Genomic DNA, 27867 nt, shown 5'->3' with positions numbered 1-27867 from the left:
AAGTAAGATGCCCAACCTTTGAACTAAACTGCTCACTTACAGAGGGCTTTAGGAACTGATGGGCAAATTGGACTTCTCCTTTTTTCATGGCGTTTTATCTTTAAATTGGACTTGGACTGGATAGACCCTTTGGAAATGCTTTTCCAAAAAAAGATGGGTTGTTTCCTGGCAGCCTTTCAAACAGAGGACAGTCTTCTGTGGGGAAAGGACACATGGCCACCTAGTTTGGAACACAGACCTGGAACTTAAGAGGTGTTAATTTTGGCATCTCTTGCTAAGGAACTTTGAAAATGCAAGAAGAGAGGGACTGAATTACCAAGGAAAGATACAAAAATCCTCAAAGTTGTTCCTGTTAAAGGGATATTATTAAAACTCATAATACCAAAAATTCTGGGCAAAGAACAGTTTAATATTGTATGCACAAATGACTAGTTAGCACAGGCACTTTGTTAAGAAGCCCTGCAGCTAAACTTGAAAATGAATTTTAAGGGTGCGTAAAAGGACATCTCATCTGAAAAAGTGTGTTTTTTAAACTTAAAAACAAAACAAAAACAAAAAACCCTGCACTCACACAAACACGCACGCACACACTTTAAGGAAAGTAAAGGAAAGAAGACAAGCTTCATGGATCAAAGCTTTGTTTCTGCAGAGGTTCAGTTCACAAATGTTCTCTGCAGTGTCACAAGTGGTTAAAGACAGCAAAAGGAGATCTTGCAAAATACAACACTGGCATTCTGTTTGGGATTCTGACTTTCAGTGTTCAATTTATCCACAGTCAGATCCAGTTAATCCAACTCAGTTTGCAAACTTCCATCATCATTCTGATTTTCTTTTTAAATCTTCATCTAAAACGTTCATGCCACTGTTCTGTCCAACTGCAAGTTGTGGTTTGCGCTTTCAGCAACCCAGTGACTCAGTCAGCAAACTAAGATTTTAAAACAATTGTGTTTGCTTTTAGATGACTAAATGGGACGTGCTTTTTTTTTTAAAAAAAAAGCTATTTTCTAGAAGATTCACATAGGCATCTCCCAAAGGAAGAAAAGATGACTAGTATTTGCATAACAGGTGTGTGTATGTATATGTAGGCATGCAAGTTAAGAAATAATTACTTTATGCAGAAATACAATATGGCTCACCATAATGTGAAAGATTGTGACCAGTTTACCAGTCAGTCTACAGCCCAGGAGCTGATAAGCATGGATGGCCAACTTCAAAGCTTCTACTTTCCCTTGTTATAGCTTATTTTAAAACTGAATGGGCTTATTTTAAAACTGAATGGGCAGAGAATGCCTTCAAATAGAAGACTCTTCTCCAACACCATTCCGAATACAGTAGAATACTCTCCCCTGAAGAGTGGGATACATTACTACTCTAATACCATCACGAACTACAGAAAGACTTGTCTGGCAACTCTGTGCTGCTATTATTACAAATGAGATTATCTTCCTTCATGCAGATATATCTATGTTTTCCCCTTGTAAGGGAAATGAACACTAAGGTTACTATTTTTCACCCCTCCCTCCTTCCCAATCTCTCTCCAGACACCATGCACACTGGCACGCCACAAAACGGTAAGAGCTCAAGTCATCTAACAGGACATGTAAGTGCAACCTAAGGCACAGATGCATGCTGTCCTTAACAGGGCTAGGGAAGAAGACACTTATAGAACCCAACCATATTCTCAACCGTTTCAGGCATGTTATTTAGCATAGTACATACATTGATACACTGACTTACAACATCTGCTCTTTGTCCTATAGTCCCCCATAAGACTATTGTATAACTTATGTCAGGTCTATAACTCAGTATTAGTGGCCATGCCAACTGTGGGACACTAGGAGCTGTATTTTTTTTTAAAAAAAAACAGCTTGTGTACTAGAAGAACAGGCAATTTGTTCTATTGTCTCCCTTAGTCCACTTCAAATCACAACCAATAATTTTTATTTATTCGGCTGTGTATGTGCGCGTGTGCATGTGAATACTCCCAAATTAATTATCCTTCTTCCTTATCCATCTGGCTAGATACAAGAGTAAGAACTGCATACTCTATTAGGGGCACTCACCCGCACAGCTAGATATGCAGGATTCTGCCGCTTTTAATTATGAATAAAAGACCAATAGTTAAGACCAAGATTTTAACATACCACAAGCATTCCCCAGATTATAAAAGATTCTGCTAAGCCGCCACCAGCAACAACATGCTCTAGCAATGGTCACTAAAGAAGCACCAAACTTTCCACTGTTGATTTGCAATGGATTTGGCAGCAACAGAATGCAGACAGACACAGATACATAGAGGGAGGGAGGGAGGAAGAGAGCATCTTGGATTTTGCTCTAGACAATATACAACATGAAGTCTGCTGTACCTACCAGTGGCACAGGATCCTTCTGACGCCACAAGTATTTCACTTTGCTGTTTGCAGGCGGCCTGTCTCAAGTAGCATTCATTTTGGTAGGTATCCCCATTGGAGCCGCACACAGGCACGTAGTCGCTGTTACACTAATGAGCAAAAGAAAGCAAGAAACCAAAGCACTGTTACTAAACCCAGGAAAGGATCTATGTGAAGCATAGAGTTCATACGGTAAATATTTGCACAAGAATGAAATTAAACTGTGAATTAGCTTCACTCAAGCATGTGTGTGTGTGTGTGTGTGTGTGTGTGTGTTTGCACCCACACAAGCGCCCACACATACACCCACACTGAGACATCAAAAATGGCTGCCACCAACAGAGTGACCATATTTCAAAAGGGCAGCTGTGTCTACCACTCTCAAGAAAAGGAAGCTACTCTGTGTCATCGTTTCTCCCATGGTGTCGCTGCTTGTAGTCCACTACTTCAGAATTCCTAAAAGACACTGAAGAACTGTTTGTCTTCAGTACAGAAAGCTTTAATGCACTTGTATGTCTTACTTTATGCTTGTTACACAACTGGAGTCTGGGGATCAAACTACTGTACATGAGAGAGTCAGCTCTATATTTAGAAGCAAAGCTTCCTTTATTAGTAAAATAAAAGTGTGTGTCTTTACATACACTTTCTCACCTCTATATTTGGCAAATCAGAATGCTTTGTTTTAGGATTGGTCATCAGGAGGTAAATACAAGCTTCATTTACAAGTCAGATTGCTCAATCACAAAGCTTTGAGGGGAACCCCCTACTGCTTGATAGCAGGGCACTTGTAAGCACATGGAACAAGTACATACCAAACTCTGGCAATATTATTTAAATGCACAGGGAAAGGTTAGCTAAATTCTTGTATCATGATGTTTTGCAGTAACTTTGATTATATAGCTGATAAGACTCAGTAACAGATTGTTGCTAGTGAAAGGTTAAACATTGGTTAAGCAGGCATATCCAAAAAGAAATGCATGCAATCTGCATCCAAAAATATATTCTTGTTTTTGTTTCTGTTATAACATAGAGTCCTGTGGCAGACTGAAGTCTAATTATTTTATTATGGAATGAGCTTTCATGGAATACAGACCTCTATCTACCACATTTCCCTCTGAACTCTGCTGAAGATAATCTTTGGCACCACAAAGAAAAGCACAGGTGGGCAATTCCCAAAGGCAGGGGGACCATTTTAGGCCTCCTGAATCCACAGTGGCCACCTTCTGTTGTCAGCATGCTGCTGAATTTGCAGTTACACCAGCATATTACAGAAGTATGGCAGCAGCAAAAGCCCTTGCCATTCCCTTCTAAAAAGAAAACAAGATACATGGGTAGTGTGCACAAGCCAATTGTCACTTCTGAGAGTACAGTTTGGCATGAAAAGGAGCTATGGACTCTCACACACCTTCTTTTGAAAAGTCACTGCAGAACTTTGCTCTTGCAGCAGGAACAGATGGTGGAGACCACAGAGATGTGAAGTAGGGCTTATCTGGCCCATAAACTGTATGTTCTTTCTGCCACTCCCCTGGACTTAGAGGTACCATGCAGATGGACCACATCATAAAATGCTGAGGAAACTCTTGCTTCTTCGGGACAAGTACCACATCTAGGACATTCATTAGATTTTGGCCTGATTTGGACATTAATTTCTGCCTTATGAATGCCAAGGAAAGAAGGTAGCAAATGGAGTAATAGTCCCATTGCCATCCCCTTCCAATAGTCCTGATTTTCTTGGGATTTTCCTAGGATGTCTTGATGGGGTATTGCTCCTTGTACCATGGGATTTCTACATTCCCAAATTCTTATTTATTTTTTATGTGTCCAGTCTTGGAGAAGTCGGAACTTTAATTTTCCAATTCAACTGTTCTACAAGAAAACAACTTGCTACCACCATTTGGTGTGGTTCATCAAAATGTGAAGCCATGGACAGTCCGACAAGTCCCAAAATTTCTGAGGTAAAATGTTCTATTCCATCCCAACTCCTGGGTAAATGCTGCAGTTTTGAGAAAGTTTAACCTGACTACAGACAGCTTAGGTCTTTATCATACAACTGTCTGAAAATAGTACATAGAAACCAAGAGAGCCATAGGAATCGATGGAGGGATGGAAAAAGCAAAATACTCTCTCGTACACAAAGATTAAAAGCTGCTAGCTATAATACATTTGCTAAGTTTTAAGGTGCCATGGACTCTGAAAACTTGACACAGAAATACTATTCATCTGGGGGAGGAGGAATCCATCTCCATGGTATCTTCAAAAGGCTTTTCGGAGATAGGATGGGGGGGGCACTCCAAGAAAAAGAGGAATAAGAGCGAGAAGAACAGCACAGAACTTTTCTGAGGGAAATGCTGATTGTGAGACTCCTGGAAAAAGTTTCAAATAAAGAGATGGAAATGTCTTTCTGGAAGGATTTACTTCATATTTAGTTGATTTGGGATTACAACACGGTTTCTGAACTACTTTCTCAGACCCACAACTTACTAAGGTAAACAAAGGCTAATAAAGCTAAGCAAAGTTTGGATGAAGTCAGTTTTGTTACTGAAAGTTTACATTCATGTAGCTGTATTTACATAGGAAGCAACGTAGCTCTGCACAATGAACCCAAACAGTAGGAGTTGTTGACGATGCAGAAATGATATGTGGTAGAAAGATGTGGAAGTAGAATATGTGAGGCTGGTGTTAAAAGGGGGGAAACAGGTCTTCCATATTGAAATGAGTAGTTGCTTTCAGATATACTGTATACTTTTCCCCTTACACAGAGGTTTATCTTCAAGAATATTCAGAGGCAGCAGTTGAGCTAGCCTGTTCCAGCAGAACAAAAAAAGCCATATAAACCACCTTGGAAATGAATGAATGTTTTTTGCCTTGAGCTTCCAAGGGCTGCATCTTCAAGCTGGTGGTCTGAGTTTTAAAGATTTAGGGAGTTTTAAGGTGCCATCTCCCCTTCACAGATTGCTGCCTTGTCGTGGCAGAGAGGCTTGAGTAATTCAGAGAAGCTATGGGCTATGCCGTGCGGGGACACCCAAGATGGATAGATCATAGTGAAGAGTTCTGACAAAATGCGATCCACCTGGAACAGGAACTGGCAGGCCACTCCAGTATCTTTGCCAAGAAAACTCCATGGACAGAAACAAAAGGCTAAAAGATATGACGCTGGAAGATGAGCCCCTCAGGTCGGAAGGCATCCAACATGCTGGAAGTGAAAGGAAAGTCCAATGCTGCAAAGAAAAATACTGCATAGGAACCTGGAATGTAAGATCTATGAACCTTGGGAAGCTGGGTGTGGTCAAACATGAGATGGCAAGAATAAACACTGACATCTTGGTTTCAGTGAACTAAAATGGACGGGAATGGGTGAATTCAATTTACACAATTATATCTACTGTTGTGGGCAAGAACCCCAAAGAAGAAATGGAGTAGCCCTCAACAAAAGAGTGGGAAAAGCTGTAATGGGATACAATCTCAAAAATAATACAATGATTTCAATACGAAAGGCAGAACTTTCAGCATCACAGTAATCCAAGTTTATGCACCAACCACTGATGCGGAAGAGGCTGAAATTGACCAATTCTATGAAGACTTACAGCACCTTCTAGAACTGACAGGAAATAAAGATGTTCTTCTCATTCTAGGGGACTCAAATGCTAAAACAGGGAGTCAAGAGATAAAAGGAAGAACAGGTAAGTTTGGCCTTGGAGTTCCAAATGAAGCAGGGCAAAGGCTAATAGCGTTTTGTCAAGAGAACAAGCTGGTCATCACAAACACTCTTTTCCAACAACACAACAGGCGACTCCACAAGATGGACACGATAAAGGACAAAATAGTAGGGACCTCACAGAAGCAGAAGACATCCAGAAGAGGTTGAAGTCAAGTGGGCCTTAGAAAGTATGGCTAACAACAAGACCAGTGGAGGTAATGGCATTCCAGTTGAACTATTTAAAATCTTAAAAGATGATGCTGTTAAGGTTGTACACTCAATATGCCACCAAGTTTGGAAAACTCAGCAGTGGCCAGAGGATTGGAAAAGATCACTCTACATCCCAATCCCAAAGAAGGGCAGTGCCGAAGAATGCTCCAACTACCGTACAATTGCATTCATTTCACACGCTAGCAAGGTTATGCTCAAAATCCTGCAAGGTAGGGTTCTGCAGTATGTGGACCGAGAACTCCCAGAAGTACAAGCTGGATTTTGAAGGGGCAGAGGAACTAGAGACCAAATTGCTAACATGAGCTGGATTATGGAGAAAATCAGAGAGTTCCAGAAAAACATCTACTTCTGCTTCATTGGCTACGCAAAAGCCTTTGACTGTGTTGACCACAACAAACTATGACAAGTTCTTAAAGACATGGAAGTTCCTGACCACCTTATGTATCTCCTGAGAAATCTATATATGGGACAGGAAGCAACAGTTAGAACTGGATATGGAACAACTGACTGGTTCAAAATTGGGAAAGGAGTACGACAAGGCTGTATATTGTGTCCCTGCTTATTTAACTGGGGGCAGTGACAGATTTGACTTTCTTGGGCTCCATGATCACTGCAGATGGTGACAGCAGCCACAAAATCAAAAGACGCCTGTTTCTTGGGAGGAAAGCGATGACAAACCTAGAGAGCATGTTAAAAACCAGACACATCACCTTGCCGACAAAGGTCCGCATAGTCAAAGCTATGGTTTTTCCAGTAGCGATGTATGGAAGTGAGAGCTGGACCATAAAGAAAGTTGACCGCCAAAGAATTGATGCTTTTGAATTGTGGTGCAAGGAGAACAACCTATCCATTCTAAAGGAAATCAAACCTGAGTGTTCACTGGAAGGACAGATCCTGAAGCTGAGGCTTCAATACTTTGGCCATCTCATGAGAAGACTCCCTGGAGAAGACCCTAATGTTGGGAAGTGTGAAGGCAAGAGGAGAAGGGGATGACAGAGGACGAGATGGATGGACAGTGTCATACAAGCTACCGACATTAATTTGACCAAACTCCGGGAGGCAGTGGAAGACAGGAGGGCCTGGCGTGCTCTGGTCCATGGGGTCGCAAAGAGTTGGACACGACTTAACAACTAAACAACAACAAGGTGCCATCTGACTCACATTTTCCTGGGAGTATGTTCTACTGAATCACAGCAGACATGCCTAAGATCACATCATTAGTCTGTTTCCAAGGCACTGTTAAATTATACATGGCAGTATTCTGAAAGTGAAAGTCATGGGCTGAAATGTAATACGTAGAAAAATTTCTCCACAGAAATGATTAGGATTATTCTGCAGGGATTCTGGATGGGTTCTTCAATTTTTTTAAAAATAATGTATACTGGAAAATAGTTGGCAGAAAACACGCCATGCCCTCAATCCCATAACATCACGTTGAATCAACAAACATTATATTTTCATTTTGGTGTCACTCACCACATTATGAAATGAATGACCTCGGCTCATTCAAATTACTTCATCTCCCCACTACACCCCTGACTACATCTCATGGTGCTCAGATACACCCCTTACAAATTTACACACACCGGTAGTTTTGTCTAGGAAACACTGTAGGGGGTGCATTGCTGATTCCACACAAGGTATGACCTGATGGTCTGGACGGACCCTTTACAGACAAAGAACTGAAGCCTGTAGATTTTGAGGTTGAACTTGGAAGCCTGAAGGATCGTGTGCTTCTTAAAAACACAAGGGGCATGGATATTACAGATGGCAAATGACTGCACCAATAATCCATGCTCACAAAAAGTTGGAATTCCTCAAAGGTATTTCACCCCAGCTGTTCTCATCCCTGGTACTGCCATTCAATACAGCTGATATGATCATCATCATATTCTTCTTCTTTTAAAAAAGAACTCTGCACAAAGACAGCCAGATTAAGGCTGTAGCTATTCATATCATGGCTCGGCCTCGTGGATGAGAACAACAGTGCACCTGCAGTCAGCGATTAATCCACACACTATCAGCCCACCTGAACCTCCTGCTAAGAATTGTACAACCATCCGTCTTTGCTACCTCCCTCAGAAGAAAAGGACAGCTGCCCCCACTGCCACCCCTTGTTCATTTCAATAAAAATAATTCCATTTGTAATGAAAATCAGGCAACCTACAGGGTGTCGTTATCACAAGATAATCACACTCTGCGGCATTAGAAATACTTGGCTGTGCCCTGTACCTGATAATTATGCCAGGGATGTGATTATCTCATGATTACTGTACTCCTGATATGCCTCATTGTTTAATTAGAACAAATGTAATGATCAAGATTATTATTTACAAATGATCACCTCTGTTTAAAACCTAGTAAAACTGAGAAGGAAGTCACCCTGCCAATTAGCTCTTCTATATTGAGATGTCTCATGATATGCTAATGCACATGACGCATGCACCAGACGAAATTGAAATCTGCGAAGATGGCAAACTTCAAACATGCTTCAAATGGGAATGAACAGTATGCTGATTAACATGTAGACAGTCAGAAAGATTATCTTGATTGGTTCCACAGAGGGATAAAACCTGGAAAACTACTGGAGCACAGCAACCTTTATATGTGGCGAAGATATAAAACGTTTCCCACAAGTCACATTGCCTACTATATGATTCACACCATGGGCACCTGTTTGGATTTTCACAAGCACTCCTCCAATATTCACATCTATGAAACTTGCCTCAAAGCCTCTGAAGTCTCTTTTGGCCAAGCCAATAGTGCTCCATGAGCCAACCCTATATCTGTTTGTATACACCAACGTGCTTTAGAGCAGAGATGAGCAACAGGTAATTCACAGCAAAGCTCAGAAAAAAATATATTTTGTTTTAGTTTATTTGGATTATAGCTCCCAGAATATCCCAGCTTAAGTCCTCATTCATGCTTCCACCATCACCAGTGCAAAAATCACAGTGCGCCTTTCTCGAATCAATGAGTGGAGAAAACGTGGCTTGTTTCCCAGCAGAAATGGTCTGATGGGATTCCAATTCTGCTGAGGAGCAAGGTTTGTACATCTTCCGCCCATGGGCACTTTTTGTAATAGGAGGACAACAGGAATTTTTGAAAAGGCTCTGGAGGTTGGGGGACAGGGTGGTGGGAAGAGGTCCAATAAAGCCCCATAACCTAGAGTTAAGATCTACAGTGGGGTCTCTACTTAAGAACGTCTCTACTTAAGAACAATCCAACTTAAGAACAGCTCCATTTGCTAAATTTTGCTTCTACTTGAGAACAGAAATCCAAGATAAGAACAGGAAAAAAAAAACCTTTCCTGCTCTTTTTTTAACCGTAGGTCATCTTAGGTTAAAAAAAAATTCTCCCCCTAGTGGTAGAGTACGTATTAACCAGCTTTGCATTAGTTCCTATGGGAACTAATGCCTCAATGTACGAACGCACCTCTACATAACAAAAAAACAGCCAGAACGGATTAATTGGTTTTCAGTCCATTCCTATGGGAAATTTTGCTTCAACTTAAGAACATTTCAACTTAAGAACACCATTCCAAAATGGATTAAGTTCTTAAGTAGAGGTTCCACTGTAGTTTCTATGGACGGAAAAGAGCAGATACGGATTAAATGGTTTTCAATGCATTCCTATGGGAAATGCAGATTCAACATAAGAACTTTTCAATTTGAGAACCACCTTCCAATACGGATTAAGTTCTTAAGTAGAGATCCCACTGTATTTAGGTGCTCTACTTCCTGTCATTGGAAACACACTTAGAGAAGGATGGAACTAAGACCAGCTCTTTTCTTACTGCATTCTTCATGGTTTCAAGGTTGGTTCTGAAGAGGAGATGCCTTTGCTCATATACAGCCTCTACACATATGCAAGAATCCTGGAAAAATTGGCTTCTTGCTTATATGTAGAACCTATACTGTGTCAGGATCCATTTCCTTTTTAGACCCAGTACCAAAACCATGATGAATGCCACAATTAAGCAGTGGAGCTAGGTCCTCCTCTCTAGGTATATTCACAGTGTCAACCAGCAGGCTGAATAGGAGTGTAGTGTGTTGTAGACTGAGGAGGCCCAAGTTCAAAACCAGACATGGCCATGAAGCTCACTGGCTGACCTTGGGCCATTCATTCTGAGCCCACTTTATCTTACAGAACTGTAGTGAGAACACAATGTGTGGGGAGTTGGGGGAAAGAGCTGCCTTCACTGCTTCGAGATGGTTGGAGGAAAGGTGGAATCTAAATCAAATACATTTAGTGGTGACATTTTGGAACTGGTAGAAAATAAAGGATTCAGAGGAACTGCCTGGAAAAAAGAAATACTCAGTTCAGGTCCAGACAAAGTGTGACTCCTAGTGAGCCACAGCACTGCCAAGTGTGGATTGAAAACAAGGTAGAAAGGAAACCACATGACACTATATTTCTTGGATATTTTGTGACTGTTCCTGATCTCAGTGAGAAGAAGAGATGGGAAATTTACATTTTGGACTAACATTCTCAGAAGACCCAAGCCAGCGTAGCCAGGGATCATCCTAGGGGACTTAGGGATACAAACCAAACAAGTACAGTGGTGCCTTGCTTAACGGGCACCCCGTTTAACGACAAAACCACTTAGCGAAGAAGATTTTGCAATCGCTTTTGCAATCGCATTGTGATGTTCCCTACAGGAAAAAATTGCTTTGCGATGATCGGTACCCTGTTTTGGTTACCGATTTCCGCATAGCAATGTTTTTTCTACAGCTGATCGGCGGTTCCAAAATGGCCACTGGAAAAAATGGCCGCCCACTGTGTTCTGGGATGGATTCCTCGCTTACTGGGCAGCGAAAATGGCTGCCGTATGGAGGATTTTCGCTTTAAGGTGAGTTTTAAGCCCATAGGAACGCATTGAAGGGGTTTAAATGCATTCCTATGGGCTTTTTATTTTCGCCTAGCGATGAAATCTCTTTGCAGTGATTTTTGCTGCACAGATTATCATTGCTATGCGAGGCACCACTGTAAACTTGTTTGAGGCACCTCAGTGAGAGTCTTACTGCACCTTAACCTATACTCCTTTGAATAATCTGAAAATCCAATGTGCATCCCATTCTCCCAGAAGATTTAAGAACCTGTTGGGATTTTGTCTGCATCCCAATTTGATGGACACACTGCAAAACTAAATATATATCTGAAAAATGAGGTGCCAGACTTCATCCAGAGTCTAAGCAAAGGTTCCAGCAGAGCTGGAGGGCAAATTGGCAGAATTTGCCAACACAATTAGCACAGTCTGTAGGGATCCGATATGCCTTCAAGCATGCAGGACCAAATCTTGATCAGAGACACATCAAAAAAAAATGCACTGGCTTCCTATTCTTTATTCAAATAGGAAGTGGCACAATTTATCAAGAATGTACTACTGTTTGTAAGTGAAAGGCAGCCTCTCACAACTACCTGTCAGTGCAGTCAAATGCAAGTTCCCCAAGAATATCCCCTGGTGTCAGTTAAGACCTAAATGCTCCTTGGTTCAATGTGACAGGGAACAAATCCTACAGTATCTCCTCCTCATCTATAATGCCACCATTTTAGGTGAAAAGATACACCCCTATAGTTCAGCCATCAAACACGCTCTTCATGAGTATGAATGCCTCTACCTTGGGAAGGACAAAGGTACTATCAGACATATTCTCAGATGGTGAGAAACAGAACAATCTGCTGTAGAAGCCATTTTGCAAGCAACCAGGGTACACAACAAACAAAGAATCATGGACCCACAGCAGCATAGAAGGTGGTGGCGTTTATATGGTCTTCATGAAAGAGTCACACTGTAATGCTTGGAGATGACCTCAAATGTTCTTTATTATTTTCCCACATAATTTGCAGCTGTCCAAAGGAGTGGGGATGGCGACATTTCAGGTATTTTTCGGAAGGCAGAGGAAAAACCAAGCAGCTAGTGGGTTCCATTTTTATTTCCATAATTTGCCAGGTAAAGATACTATGTATTAATACAATGCATTCCCATGGGAATTATGGGAAATAAAAACAACAAGTCCCACATGCCAAGACTTCTACCACCATAATATGGGTTGTAATGAGGGAAAATGGTTAGGAGAGGGGTATATTTGCATTACACTGGCCACTTAAAATTGAATTTGATAATATTTTAGAAATGTATAATTCCTGTTTAAACACACACACACACACACACAGAGAGAAAGAGAGAGAGAGAATGTGTTGAGCTTTGCAGCATAGAATGAGAACTAAGCTACTGAAGCACATAGAAGGTACAGGGCATTTTGTAATCCTAATTTTGACTGGGAAGACACTACCTCAAGGAAACTCAGCACTACTCTTAAAATATCCAGAATTCTGAAAGAATTCATATCACAAAATTCTGCCAGAGCAACTCTCAAATAATCTTACAGAATTGAAAACAGCTCCCTCCCATTCTCACTGGAATCAGGGTCTCTGCTTATTTGTGTTTTTCTCATCCGCAATCAAGTGTCTGATCTGTGCACATAAATGTTATCGTGAACTAATGGGAATTGTATGGAGCTTAATTTCAAACACAAAAGGCCTATAGCTCAAATTTAAAAGTCTAGGTTGATTCCTCATAGCTGATTTTTTTTAAAAAAAAAATCTTGATGATTCAAGCAAGAGAGACAGGAGGAAGGAAAATGCCAAATGCTGATGAAATTGTCGTTGTTATAGCTGAAATTTTCCATGCCGTGCTGTAAAGCCATAAGAAATAGTAAACAGCTCAAATGATGCTTGAAATCCAATCTTATTGGCCATCAGTTATTTTAACAAATGCAAGATGCTCACATCACATACTGGATCAACGAAAATAGAAGCCCTCTTGCTTCATGGCCTCCTGCACTGATTTCCCCTAATTTCATTTCACATCATCCCTATAAATATATAGTGGGGTTTGGATTCAGGAATGAAAATGAACTTGAAAATCACTGTTATCACCAGAATTTGGCTTGCAGGAGAACTGCCTGATAGAAGAAAAGGGCCAAGCCATTTTCTCTCAGACACACTGCATAGCTCTCACACGCAGCTTTTACTGGGGGCTCTGCTCTTGGACAAATCAGAACAGTACGTTCCATCGTCAGGCATACAGATACAGATACACTGGGCTCCAGCCCCAAACACTTACCTACAGTAGGTATAGGAATCTTTTGCGAGCAGAGCTTGAAAGGGTTACTTTCCTGGGCAACCACTTCTAGAAATCTTCCAGCCAGAATTATCATTCGCTAGGCTAACTAGGGGCAAAGGCTGGGTGCTGAGGTCGAAAGAAGAGAAGGATTTAAAAATTCTGAGATATGGCAGCCCTGTTTCCCTTTTACTACACATTTATTCTTTGTTGAAACATACGTATCAGCAACTATCAGCCATGTGCCTGTCCTAGTAATAATAATATTTGAGTTGATTCTGACTTACGGCGACCCTTTCCAGGGTTTTACTATATAGAAGTGGTTTTCCATTCCCTTCTTCTGGGGGTGCCCTGGGACTCTGCAGCTTGCCCAAGGCCACCCAGGCTGGCTCTTCTCCCAGGAGGCACACTGTGGGGGAAATCGAACTTCCAACCTCTGGCTCCACTGGCAGATACCTAAAACACTGAGTCATCCAGCCAACACCTATCTAGGACGAGCTCAATAAAAACAGCCATTATTAAGGGCCACCTATTCATGACAGAGGAATGTACACAACCAAGTCTTGTCACCTATTCTAGATAGCAGCTGGTGGGATTCTGCAGGCCTAACTTACTTATAACTGATCTTCACTTTACTTCTGACATGCAAGAAGCCTGCTTTAGAATCCAGAAACCATTCTATCGATGGCAAGGTCTGAAAGGAAGGAAACATTACCAAGAATTAATGCTCTGATGAGCAGAGAGGACTGTTCTCTGACAGAAGTAGCAGTTAGCGTCTGTTCTTCTTGAAGCAGATGTGTAATGAGTGCTCTGTAGAGATAGTCAACTCCCTTACCGTAAGGACTCAGTGGGTGTCTGGTGGTCTATCTGTTTGCAGAATTACCGAATAGTAAAAATGAGTTTCATGGGATAAAGGCCCCTCCTGGAAGGGATCGGAACTTGTTCAAGCATTTAGAGCTCGTCAAGCAGTCTGATCTGAATTTGCCTCTTGAATCAATAGGGTTTTGTTTGTTTTGCTTTGCTTTTTACTTGTGTTGATTATGCCCTCTCTCTGTAGGCTTTACAGGCAAGAAGTGCCTTTCTACATGCAGAGGAAACGCTGCTTCAGGCGTTGCCTGTTCTTTCCCTGCTGCACCCAAAGCCTCCAACATTTACTTGAGGGAACATTCAAAAAAGCAATTCTATTTACTCACTTACTTCCATTTCCCCTGCCTCTTCCTAAGGGTATACAGTATAACAACACTTGAAATAAAACTAAAATATACATCATAAAGCTAAATATCATTTTCAATTACAGTTACTCCCAACCCACCTACTTTAGACTTAGCTACTTCTGTCAACCCCCTCTAGATCAGAGGTTTTCAACCCCTGGTTTTCAACCCCTGTGATGGTCTGTGACCTGAGCTGAACCGGGCCACGGAGACAGACCTCCAACACCGTGCACGCACTCCCCTCCCCACAGTTGCTTTGCGCACATGGGTGCGTGCCAGCGCTGGCGTGAGCGCTCCCCCACCCCTTCATGCATGCACCCGCGCGCCTGTGCAAAGGGGTGGGTGGGTGCGTGTGCAGGCGCTCCCGTGCATGCGCAAAGGGGGGAGTGCTCATGCCGGCGCTGGAGTACTCCCCTGCTACTTTGCACATGCACCCGAGAGAGAGCGTGCCCGTACGCACTCCGCAGGGGCGCCCCACCTTCCTCAGAAGCTCAGCCGGTCCGCTGAGGTTGGGGGCCTCTGCTCTAGATAGTATGCCGGGCCAGGGCCAGGTCTGCCACGGAGTTGGGCAATGGAGCAGATGCCTCGGGCAATAGCGAGTGACATGGAGATGTTGGTAGAAAGAACTTCTGTACCAACTTGTATTCACTTCAGGTAGCAAAATGAATTTGGCTGCCCCGATGTAGGCTCAGATTTTATCAGACCTCTTGTGGCCAAACTTGTATAAAGCCACACTCTGTACTTTTTCTTTAAAGTTACTGGGGAGGTCCTCAGGGAAGGAGCTACGAACATTCATTGCAACATAATGGTCTTGCAGCATGTTGACTACGAGTGATGCTTCTGTGACAAAAACTGTCATCAACTGGAGTTCCCTTCGTGAGATATATTTGTAGGAGAAATTCATATGTACACGGGTGGATATATTATAAAAAAGGGGACTCAAAATTCCAAAAAATATAACCTGATGGGTTATAAATAAAAACAATTTTCAATCTGATCTAAACTAACACATGTATTAGGATCAAACTAGAATCAAGGGAGATGTGATCAACCCACTTTCCCTCCCACATTTACAGGGATTGCCTCAGGATTCAGACTCACAAATTAAGGCCTTTATTTACCTTCCTGAGATTAGTTACAACAGAAAACACACTAAATGCAAGATGCATGGACAAGGAAGATCACGTTCTATGCCAAAAAGTTGTCATCCATCACAGGGAGCAGCACCTCTGCAACACCTATAACCAACAAATCATCTAGTTTCACCTTCATTCAGCTCTATGAATATGATTCATCAGAAGTCCTACTAACATGTTTCCAGTGTGCAGATTCCAAAACTGTGGAGGACCAATCAATCATCCATCAATCATGTGTTGTCAAGTTAATTCTGATTTACAGTGACCCTCTTCAGCGTTTTCCAGGTAGAGGATATACAGAAGTATATAAGCTGCCCCGAGTAGACGTTGTCTAGAGGGGTGGGGTAAAAATCCAATCAATCAATCAATCAATCAATCAATCAATCAATCAATCAATCAATCAATCAATCAATCAATCAATCAATCAATCAGTGGTTAGCCATTTCCTTATTCTGGGGGCATCCTGGGATTGTGCAACTTGCCCAAGGCCACGTAGGCTGGCTCTTCTCCCAGGACACACCGTGGGGAATTGAACTCCGAGCCTCTGGCTCCACAACCAGATACTTAAAGCACTGAGCTATCCAGCCAGCTGTGAAGGACCAATAGGACCTTATTTCCCTGCCCTAGTTGTAAGAAGCCTAAAATATGGTGCTTAAAAAAAATCCTGGTTGTCTACCCTTGAAACCATCTGATGCTATGGCTTGAACTGGAGTCACAGATCCTTCACTAGACATTAACTTCTGTAATTTTTCTGGCTGTCAGATTACATACCAAGGATAAAAGAGGTTATGCACTTATTGTGATGGATGGCTGCTAAGGTCAGTGTATGAATCTGGCAATGCCAAACAGCCAGCAGTGGCAGCATCAACACAAATAAATAAATAAAAATAAATAAAATATTCAAATTGCAAATTCGGGGCCAGTTGCAAACTGCCTAAATAATTACACCTTATAAAGTTAACTGTTAATTTTGAAGAAGAGAGGGCCTCACTGTTGAAACAAGAGAAAAAAGAAGGATAATCATGTGTCTTTCTTAGGGAGGACAACTCTCCATCTGAAGGCATCCTCCACTTAGAGGACTGCCAAACCCAAAACTGAAATACAGTGGTGCCTCACTAGACAATGTTAATCTGTTCCATTGAAATCATTGTCTTGTGAAAACATCGTCCAGTGAAAAGCATTTCCCCATTGGAATGCATTGAAACCCGTTTAATGCGTTCCAATGGGGAAAATAGTTGTCCAGCGAAAATCGCCCATAGGGAAGCCATTTTGTGAAGCACCAATCAGCTGTTAGAATCATTGTCTTGTGAAGTTTCAGTCTTGAAAACACCCGTTTTGCAAAGATCGCCCATAGAGAAGCCAATGTTTATATTCCAAACCGTTTGTTTTTTAATTTTTCCATTAACCCTTACCCCTTCATGGATTGCTGCCTTGTCGTGGCTTGAGTAATTCAGAGAAGCTATGGGCTATGCTGTGCAGGGACACCCAAGATGGACAGGTCATAGTGGAGAGTTCTGACTAAACGCGTTCCACCTGGAGCAGGCATTGGCAAGCCACTCCAGTATCTTTGCCAAGAAAACTCAATGAACAGAAACAAAAGGCTAAAAGATATGAGGCTGGAAGATGGGCCCCTCAGGTCAGAAGGCATCCAACATGCTACTGAGGAAGAGCGGAGGACAAGCACAAGTAGCTCCAGAGCTAATGAAGTGGTTGGGCCAAAGCCGAAAGGACGCTCAGCTGTGGACGTGCCTGGAAGTGAAAGGAAAGTCCGATGCTGCAAAGAAAAATACTGCATAGGAACGTGGAATGTAAGATCTATGAACCTTGGGAAGCTGGAGGTGGTCAAACAGGAGATGGCAAGAATAAACATTGACATCCTGGGCGTCAGTGAACTAAAATGGACGGGAATGGGAGAATTCAATTCAGATGATTATCATATCTACTTTTGTGGGCAAGAAGCCTGTAGAAGAAATGGAATAGCCCTCATAGTGGGAAAAGCTGTACTGGGATACAATCTCAAAAATGATAGAATGATTTCAATATGAAAGGCAGACCTTTCAACACCACAGTAATCCAGGTTTATGCACCAACCAGTGATGCCGAAGAGGCTGAAATTGACCAATTTTATGAAGACTTACAACACCTTCTAGAACTGACACCAAAGAAAGATGTTCTTGTCATTATAGGGGACTGGAATGCTAAAGTAGGGAGTCAAGAGATAAAAGGAACAACAGGTATGTTTGGCCTTGGAGTTCAAACAAACTATGGCAAGTTCTGAAAGAAATGTGTGTCTGACCATCTTATCTGTCTCCTGAGAAATCTGCAGTATATGTGGGACAGGAAGCAACTGGATATGGAACAACTGATTCGTGAAACAGATGGACAGTGTTATCGAAGCTACCAACATGACTTTGACCAAACTCCGGGAGGCATTGGAAGACAGGAGGGCCTGGCATGCTCTAGTCCATGGGGTCACGAAGAGTCGGACATGACTTAACGACTATACAACAACAAGAACAATTAACCCTTACTCCTCACTTTTTGGGAACAGCTTAATCTGCAAGCATTAACAAAGAATACTGACTATCTGCATGCTGTAAGAAGCTTTGAGCGTTTTTTTCCCCCCTTGCAGGTCCCATGTTGCCAACACAGATCTGAACCATTTTCTTCTAACCAGTTGGTAACCTTGTTATCATAATATCAGGGAAGGTACAAGTGGCCACTGAGATGTTGTTGGACTTCATCAGTCCTTACCAGCCACAGCCAGGGATGATGGAAGTTAATAGCTGAAGAACATTGAAAGGTCTAAATCTCTGTCACAATGATTGTGTGACTTGATTCAATAGAAAGAAAGGAGGCAATGGTTCTGTATTTCAGCTTGTGATGCGGACTGCTTCTCACTTCACATGGGCTGAAAATTTCTCCCTTGTTTTATCTGGCCTATGCAGAGTTTGGGCGAATCTGTATGTACTCTGCATGGACCTGTGCATCTAAGCCCCGTGTTCTTCTAAACAGGCATGCAAGGCTACAGAGGTTATTGGGAGAGAAATGTGAGCAACTAGCTCATTATTGTTATTATGTCCTGTCAAGTCACTTTCAACTTGTGGTGATCCTATGAATGAACGATCTTCAGAATGTCCCCTCTTCACCTGGCCTGTTAGCTCTTCTAAAAATCCTGTGGCTTCCTTCTCGTATTTGGTCTTCCTCTTTTCCTGCTGCCTTCCACCTTTCCCAGCACTATTGTCCTTTCCAGAGAATCCTGTTTTATCATGATACAGTATACTCAAAGTAGCACTGCTTTAGTATCAACATTTTTGCATTCCAGAGATAGTCCAGGCTTAATTTGATCTAAGACCTACTTGTTTGTCCTTATGGTAGTCCAGCGTATCCACAGGCTCTCCTTCAGCTCCACGTTTCCAAAAATCAAGCCTTCCATATATTGTTGGACTGCAGCTCCCATCATTCCTCACTAGGGAGGGCATGGGCTGGAGTTGATGGGAGCTGTGATCTAACAACATCGGAAGGGCCACATTCAAAGCATGTGCCTTGGCATGTGCTGAAAATCACTGCACTGCAAGGGGGACATGGTCAGTTTCAGATTGGGGGGGGGGGCAGGCAAAGTACTACCCAGAAGTCCTTTTCTTACATCAATGGCCGTAGTGCTCCAAGTACCAAAAGCATGGAAGTGGGCTCTATCTACCATTGAACCTCTCCACAATACTCTTGAGTAAAGCTGCACTGACAAAGTAGAATGGCAGTATGGGAAATGAAAATATTACCGTGGGAGTTTTAAATGGCAGTGAGAACCAGTAGCCTGACCCTACTAAAAGTCTTGGGCCCAATGTTTTCCATCCTTACAGTGGGGGTTGGGGGAGACATCACTGGTGAAGGCTGGCAACTAGGCTGGAGTAATGGGTGCTGATCCTGGCCCCAGTGGGGGGGGGGAGAATAGATCAGCACATTTGTTGTATCTGCCAAGGTGGATGCCCCTGCAATGCATGTCTGTCGGACCATGAAGGGCTCAGCAAAACCCCTGAGATGTTGGTACCTCTTTGGGATGCAAGGGTAGGGAGCATGGAGGTGTTGAGATCTTGCAGGCAATGGTGCCAGATCCATCTTGTTGGTCACAGGTTGTGCAGAACTGATTTCACCTTTGTGGGCACTCCAGATGCATTCTGCAGAGCTCAGAAATGTGGTCCTGTTTTGGACTACAAAAGCAGAACCTCCTAGCCACTGGGCTACCTTTTAGGAAATTCTGGGAACTATACTTTTTAAAAGTCCATTTCCCAGGTTCCGTACTGCAGATGCACCTATTGTGACATTTACAGAGGCCAGTTTTGTCTGATGGGTACCTGAATCCTTTACAAAAGTACACTGGATCTTCATCATTCATATATGTGTGCTTTTGTGTGTGTGTTTGTGTGTGTGTGTGTGTGCACAAAAGCACAAACATATATGCATGAGCACAAACACATGCACTAACAGTGCTTCCTGTCATTATCCTATTCTTCCCGACACGCATCCCCCCAAAAAACCCCTGCTCATGACAATGTTTAGCTGTAGAGTTGCTGACCGCAGAACCCACCCCTCCAGTAGTGCCTCTTAAAAGCAGCTTGTCCTGCCCCTCTTAGCAGCAACCACTCCAACCCTCAACCAATAGGTTCCTGCCGGTCACTCTATGGTTTTAATGGGCACAAACCGGCTGTTCCATGCCACCTAGAAAGCCCACCCTGGAATACTTTTGTTTTTGCTTAACTGGTGGCTAACCATGGGCAGCATCTCCCTCCAGGATTAAGCAGAGACAGAGAAGGTTAATGCTTTAGGGCTGCCCCTTCCCAAGTACCACAACCAACGTTGACAGTGGCCCTGCTGGGTGAAGAATTCTGAAAGCTGTTGTCCAAACCAGTAACTTCTCCAGTTTGGGAGGGAATGACTCCAAGGCAGAGGATATGGCACTTGTTGTTGTTGTTAGAAAACAAGCATAGTATTCGGATACAACAGATATCTTGAATTTCAGAAATATTCACTTGATTCTGTGCCATGATGCCAAGGCATTTTGCATTTGCATTGAGCTAATTTGTTACTACTGAGGTTCTTTTTTTAAACTTAGTATATTTTTAGATCTCTTGTTTTTGGATCCCTAGAATGTAAGGTAAAATAGTCTTTTTATTCGTGCCAACTACTCTTATTCTTTGAGGAACAATTTCTCTGCTATAAAAAGTCTCTGTTCCGTCCTCCTATGTTCCCTAACTTTAAACTAATTGGGAAGCCAAGCTGGAAGCAAGCAGAAGAAAGTAAGAGCATTCTGGGCCTGCTTTAATTTCCTTGCTGATGGCACTGAAGTTGCTGCTTTTACCTCTGACACAAGGATACAAGAACAGGGTATTAAATCAGTCTCTCTGGGAGAAGAAGCTTCCGAGTAACTCAGATTTTCTGGTTAGACAAATGCGGTCTACTATGTTCCCTCAACTTTGGACAAAAAAATGTTGCATATGGTGACATTTCAGTATACCTGTCTGTTCATGCATGTGTGCATTCATGCAATGGATCAGGCAGAATGAGGTTCAGTAAGAAGGTCACATTTGACCAGATAGGCGGGATATAAATGAAATAAATAAATAAAGTTTATATAATCTTGATCCCTAATTTAAAGACTGATTGAACACTGTCCATAAACTGTCATACATTCTTAAAGGAATACTTATTATGCTAAATGCTATAATGTTTCTTTGAGTTACAATAACAGTAATGAATGGGAGATGGTTCTCATATAATGAGCCAAACCATAAAATTAGCCTACATGTTTACCATAGTGGACCTACAGTACTGGAAAGTGCCCAGCTCCTTCTAATACAGATGCAATACACATCGAAATATGCAAGAACATTTTCTGAATACCTAAGCAAACTAAAATTGCATTCCTTACTACAAGAAAATAAATTCTTAACTAGTATGTTGAGTCACCGTGACATGATTTCTCCTCTGTTAATATTCCCTTAGCATCTCAAACTCTAACCGTTACTTGGATATAAATTCCATTGCCTCCAGCAGAAGCTACTTCTTATTTAGTTGAGCTTGTGGGTGTGAGTTATTTTAAGGGCTTAAGGATTCAAAATAATGTTGGAATGTTGCTCCAAGTCATGTTTACCTCCAAATATATACACAGCATCATCCTCAAGTCAATTAAACCAAAGCATTTTGACATGTTCCTTTTAGTGATTCCAAGCCTTGTTAAGATTTCTGGAGGCTTCGTTATAGATAATGTAGGTTCCACCCTTAAAATTAACAGAGGTCATACTGTATTCAGACATGGATTGGGATTGGTCTTGAGCTGGGAATGCCCTCCTAGGAAGGAAGCAAGATTATCTCATAAACAACAAACCACTGTCTCAATCTGTCTTCAACAGAGAAAAGCAATCTGTAAGAAACCAACCTTCCTGCAGTGATACCAGTGACCTCTTGAATATAGGAAGCAGGACCTATGGAACTGGGTGAATGTCAAAAGGAGCAGAAATTCTGATTTTTAAAAGGCCATGCAGCCACTAAGCCAAGCGTGCATCGCTTGAAGCCGCAGACCTCAAAGAGGCACTTGGAAGAACAGCATCTACATTTTCCCAGAGCATCTTCTATCTTCTTGACACCAGTTGGCTGTCTTGCCAGCTCTTTAGATTTCGCTGCCAGGTTTTCACTCTGACTTCTCTGCATGCACAGAAATAAATTGCCCAGTGATGGGTTGTAAAAGGAGATCCCTGATTTGTATTCTCATTAGCGAATTAAGGAAGGAGAGATCAATCTTCTTACCTTGAACTGACAGACGCAAGTCACGGTGTCTCCGATCCTTAAGCACTCCCCATCAAATTTACAGGTATTGGTGTCACAGAGAAAGAGATCATTTTCTCTGTCATCGTAACCTCAAACATAAAGAAAGAGAGAGAGAGAGAGAGAGAGAGAGAGAGAGAGAAATGTCTGTCAGCATTGGTCTGGCAAGAGAAATTATGCAGAGCAATTGCTTTCTAATGTACGTGGCAGACACCTAACCTTGTAGAAAAAACAGCATGCAATCTACGTATGTTGTCTCTCATTCCCACTTTGTCTTCTTCTTGCCCATGTTTTCCAAGGAGTTTGCAGTCCTTGTGACTCTAGCTGCCTCTTCTCCACGCACACACCCATAAAAGTAGGTTCAATTTCTTCAAAATCAAGCGTAGGATTGTCAGAAAATACCATTTCCCCTCTGTTCCCTTCTGGCTACATCTTCTCACCAAATGTGGTGGGGGAGTGGGAATTTCTCTGGGCCACGATATAACAGGGGGAAAAAAAAACCCTAATAACAAAGATAAACCGGTGGTGTGCTTTTTGTGATAGGCTGTCTGATTCCAATGAAGATTGATCACCTCCAGGTTAATAGGAGGGGGTGCCAGGTTCTTCACAGAGCTGCAGAAAGAAACTGGCTCCTTCCTTCCAGTTTTGACAGGCAGGCTAAGAGATCTGGCTGAAAATTCACCTCACAGATGCCAGCTCAAATTTTAAACCTCAGCTAGTTGCCATCCTGTTCTGAGAGAGTGAAGTAAGGTCGGAAGCAGCACTGTATGAAGCAAAACAGCCATCTTTGGGATCCAAACCCATCAGGATATCAGTTTATTAAGATGCTTGTGTTCTTGGATATATCTCAGGAAGGAAAGCATCACACATAGAGTAAAAGTGACTTTTTACACCTAACAACTCACCTATTGCGATAGCGATACCTGTGTTAAAAGGCATGGCACTCTTTTTATACATCTTTCTGGAACAGTTTTAACATCCAGGAGAGAGATAGAGCTGGGCTAAATACTATATTTGCTGCAAAGGCTAGTGAGATTTGGGAGATGAGGACGTAATGGATTCCCCACTGATTTGCATTCAGATTTGACTAATTAAAATAGCCACACACAAACCATACATGTGAGGAATCTGCAGGCTTTGATCTATAATAAGGGCATATCCCCCCCTACATTCCGCATGGAGAAGTATACCATCTAAGAGTCTCTTAAAGAGTTAAAGACAGTGTGATTCATGTGAAACACAAGCTGCACCAAAAAAAAAAAAAAAAAAACCCTGCAAGTGCATTTGGAAATCTTTCAACGGATAGATAGATAGATATACACCCTCAAGTGTTTCTTTAATTAAGAGACGTGGGGATGTTGGTTTGGAAGAAAAGCTACTCCCACAAGCACTGGCAAAGCACGACTGTGGGGGGAAGCCCTGTACAACTGGTAAACACAGCTGATACAAAACTGCAATTAACCTACTGAGGACGAGGCTGGTCCTAGGAAAAGGCAAGTGATGGAGAGAGGCAATAACTCCCTACAGCCTCTTCTTTATTCAATTAGTACATTTCACTCAGATGGCATCTGGCAACCCATTTCAAACGGAGCTGAAACTGCCCGGATAAATAAAGGAAGCCTGTTTAATAACAACCTCCCAAAGAAGGAGAAGAAGGAAGAAGAGCTTATGGGGAAGAAGAGAATCTCTCTCCCCCCCCCTCCCCTCCCGAATCCACACTCAGATTGAGTTTTGGGAATAAACACTTCAATCTGAGTTCTCTCCAAAAGAATAAGGTTTCCAAAAGTTAAGGCAAGCCAGCAAGGAAGAGAGGACATTCAGACAACTGAGTAGCTTTTTAAGAAAAGAAAGATCTGTGTATTAGGGGAGAGGTGTGGCTGGGGGCTCAGCTTTCCCGGTTGCCAAACTTGCTGCTTCTTGGAAAGGAGACCCAGCTTTCTTGAAAGATATCAGCACATCTCCGACAGTCCCAACGTGATCGATCGCCTTCTCTTGTCTCCCTCTCCTCCGGCTCTTAACTTTTCATAGTTTATTAGAGCATCACCGCAGCCATAAAGATGTGCCCTTCGGCCAATTCCCTGATCCCTAGCACCCCAAAGCAGACTACGCCAACCGACAGAGATCACCGTCTAAAGCCCATCGCGAGCAGGAGCAACTGAAACGGGGCGAGGAAGGGCCGCGAAAGGACCGAGGAAGCGACGCAGACTTCTCCCGCGCCGTCCCTGCGCCTGCAGCGCACCCTGGCCTTTTCCCTTGGAGAGGTGAGCACTTCTCCAGAGATGGCTGGACCCCACCCCACCTCTCCCCGGCTCTCTTTTCTCTCTCTTTCTCTTCTTCCGAAGCGCCTCCGTTTAGACACGGCTGGCTGGACCCTGCCGGCGGCACCGATCCTTCCCCAGCAGCAGCAGCAGATCGGCTGGGCTGGGCTGGGCTGGCGGAAGCTTACCGGAGCAATTCCAACCGGTCGGCGTTTGGCAGTCACTTAAGGAGGTAGGGAAAGCTGCAAGTTTCACCGGTCGGGCGAGGATGAGGAACATCACGGTCAGGAGCAACCAGCAAAAGCAATCGCCCAGGGTCCAGCTGCCGCTGCCGCTGCTGCACTGCCGAGGTGGGGAGGCTTCCCACAACACCATGACTTCTCAACTCAAACTCTGCAGCAGCGGCGGCGGCGGCGGCGGCGGCGGCGAGAGGGACAACTCCTCGAGGCGGATCAGGGCTCGGGCGGAGGAGGCGGGTGGCGAGCGGCAGGGGCTGGCCGGCTTAGCATCCCGGGGGCCCCAGCCAGCAGCCGCCTAAGAGGAAGCACCCAGGTCCTGGCATGGCGCTGCGGCGGGGGGCGCGGATCCTGGGAGTTTGAGCAGCGAGACGATCCAGGGGCCGCCTGGCCCAGCCCGGGGAGCGGCAGGAGCAGGGATGGCCGAGGAGGGGCAGGAGGAGGAGGAGGAGGAGGAAGAAAGAGGAGGAGGTGGAGAGAACCAGGAAGCTGGAGCAGCCGCTGCCATAAGGGGTCGGGCTGGGTTGGCTTGCTGGAAAGCGAGTCCAGGCGCTCCGCAGCCAAGCCGCCGCCGCCGCTGCCTCCTCTCCTACTCTGCCGCCTGCATCCCTCTGGCGTTGGGAAAGCAGCAGGTCCCTTCAGCCCTCCGGAGTCACGTGGCGCAGGCAGCGCCGGCCCTGATTGGACGAGCGGGATGCAGGGCGCAGCGAGGGAGGGAGGGGATGGGATGGGATGGATTGGGAAGCAAAGGGAGGAGGCGGAGGAGGAGGGAGGTGGCGGCGGAGGCAACGGCGTCTGGGTGGAGGGGCCGTGGGGGGGGGGAGGGAGGAAGAGCGGAAAGGACGCTGATGCTCCGGCCAAGCTCTCGCTCTCCGCGGTAAGGGGGAGGGCTGAAAAGCAGCAGCGGCAGCAGTCCCCGTCCCACCCTGGCGAGACGAAGCGGATCATCCCGCAGGCAGAAGAGGAAGGAAGCACCCTTTCGAGAAGATGGGGGACTGTGGGGGGGGGAAGAGGGCAAGGAAATGGGTGCTAGCCGGCAACGGCTTCTCCTCGCCAGGTAACCCTCCGTTCTTCCCCCGCGCCGCCGGATCCATAGCGAGAACCGGCTAGATCGGCCGCGGAAGGGGTGGCCCTGGGTCTCCGGGGAGGGGGCAGCTTGCATACCTTCTTGGGATCGAGTGCATTTCGTTTTGCCGCCGCCGCCATTGCCCCGTTTGCTGGGGCCAAGCCGAGGCAGAACGGCCCCGGGCAGCGCTATTTGCCTCGGATACCCAGCCAGGCGCGCGGGCGGGCAGGGGAAAAGTTGCGCGCGGTCGGCACGCCTGGGCAATGGCTGCGTGTGTCGAGGGGAGCGGGGTGTGCGCGCGAGTTGCGTGGCGCCGGAGGTGGCATTTATCGCTGTCTTGTTGCGCCCCCCCCCCTTATGCAGTTCCCCCACACACACCGCATGGGCACGCGGAACTGCCCGCGTGCATGCTTGGACCTCTGAGACCTCCGTCTGTCCTGGAGGGCTTCTGGAAGTGGCGGGGCGAATGCTCGCTGCTCTGCCTCTGGCCACGTCCTGCCCGATCGTGCCTCTCTAGGTGTCTCGCCGGCCCTGGCACGGAGGGTGACGCACCACGCGAGCGCGCCTGGGTTCTTCGAGCGAGGGGGACACGCGTCTGCCCGGTTCCGAGCCCACGTGCAGCGCTTCCTCGCCCGGTGTCAAGCGGCGGCGACAAGAAGCATCCATTCAGGAAAGAGGACCCTAACCTCCCCCTGAAGACGGGACGTGCCGCAGCCGCTGCCATTCCCCTGCCTCGACTCTTTGCCAGAGAGCCCTTTCTGTGTGGAGCGCGAAGGCCTGTCTTGGCGAGCTCGTCCTTGAAGCGGCGGGGGATTCAGGCGGGGGGAGGCGCCCGCGGTGTGGAAGAGAGCCCCTGCTTTTTTCCGGCTTAAGTTTGCCAACACCGCCGTAGTTTTAGAGACCCAAGAAAGAGGGATTCCCTTTCCCCCTCCTTCGGAGGCAGGGAACAGCCCCAGTCCTGACACACCGCTACGGGGGGCCCACGCCGAGGGTATAGGCGCTGGATGCCTAGTGCTGGTTATTTCGATTAATATTATTTTTTCCTATTTCGTCCGAGTTGGCTTCGCCGGCGCCCTTCCCGTGTCCCCGGCTCCCCTCAGCCACACCAGGGAAGCGGCTCGCCTTGGCGCGGAAAGGAGGCGAATCGGGGGCTCCCTCCCTTTCCCTCCTTAGGGTGAAGGCCGCCTCAGAAGACGCGACTGGAGACGGGGGAGGGGGAGAAAAGGGCGCGAAATCCCTCAGGTCTCCTCCGCGCGTCACCCCACCCCCGCTGACAAGGACCCGTTTCTCTCCGCATTTCCTCCTCAGCGGATGAAAAGAGCAAGCCATTCCCCTCATGTCCCCCCCCCCAGTTAAACCTTACGCCACACGCAATTAATTTACTAAAAAGATATTTGTATCCCGCCTTTCTCCCCAAAAGGACCGAAGGCGGGTTCTTGGGCGCCTCATCCCCACATCGTATTTCGGAGAGACGCGCACTCTCTTTCACATGCGCGCTTGCACCATCCCAGCCCCCCCCCCCCCCCGTCGGCAATGGAAACGCACTCTTGCCACCGTCGGCTGCCTCATTGCTCCGCCATGCCTGCATCAATAAATAAATAAATAACAGGGAAATGTGACGTGTATTTTTGAAAAAGAACAAGTGCTATGCAAAAGGCCACGATGGAAGGAAAGCGCGCGGCTGCTCTAGAGGGCCC

General features: G+C 44.8%; 1 protein-coding gene across 2 annotated transcripts in view; it reads right to left on the bottom strand.

Moving 5' to 3' along the window:
• Positions 1-25379, bottom strand: part of TMEFF2 (transmembrane protein with EGF like and two follistatin like domains 2) — a 264601-nt gene extending 239222 nt beyond the window's left edge. Inside the window, exons 1-3 of one of the 2 annotated variants that reach the window (XM_072979606.2) lie at positions 25057-25379; positions 22593-22702; positions 2371-2500 (exon numbers count right to left, since the gene is read on the bottom strand). In XM_072979606.2, the coding sequence (XP_072835707.2) occupies positions 2371-2500; positions 22593-22702; positions 25057-25243 (427 nt within the window). In that variant the 5' untranslated portion in view covers positions 25244-25379. Of the gene's footprint in view, positions 1-2370; positions 2501-22592; positions 22703-22829; positions 23649-25056 lie in introns of those variants that run through there. The other variant, XM_078393376.1, reaches the window with a different exon arrangement.
• Positions 25380-27867: the final 2488 nt, after the last annotated feature.

Source organism: Pogona vitticeps, chromosome 1 (assembly GCF_051106095.1).
Source record: "Pogona vitticeps strain Pit_001003342236 chromosome 1, PviZW2.1, whole genome shotgun sequence".
In the NCBI taxonomy this organism is placed as follows: domain Eukaryota; kingdom Metazoa; phylum Chordata; class Lepidosauria; order Squamata; family Agamidae; genus Pogona; species Pogona vitticeps.
Note: the sequence above shows the minus strand (reverse complement) of the source record. Positions and strands in the feature narration are given on the sequence as shown.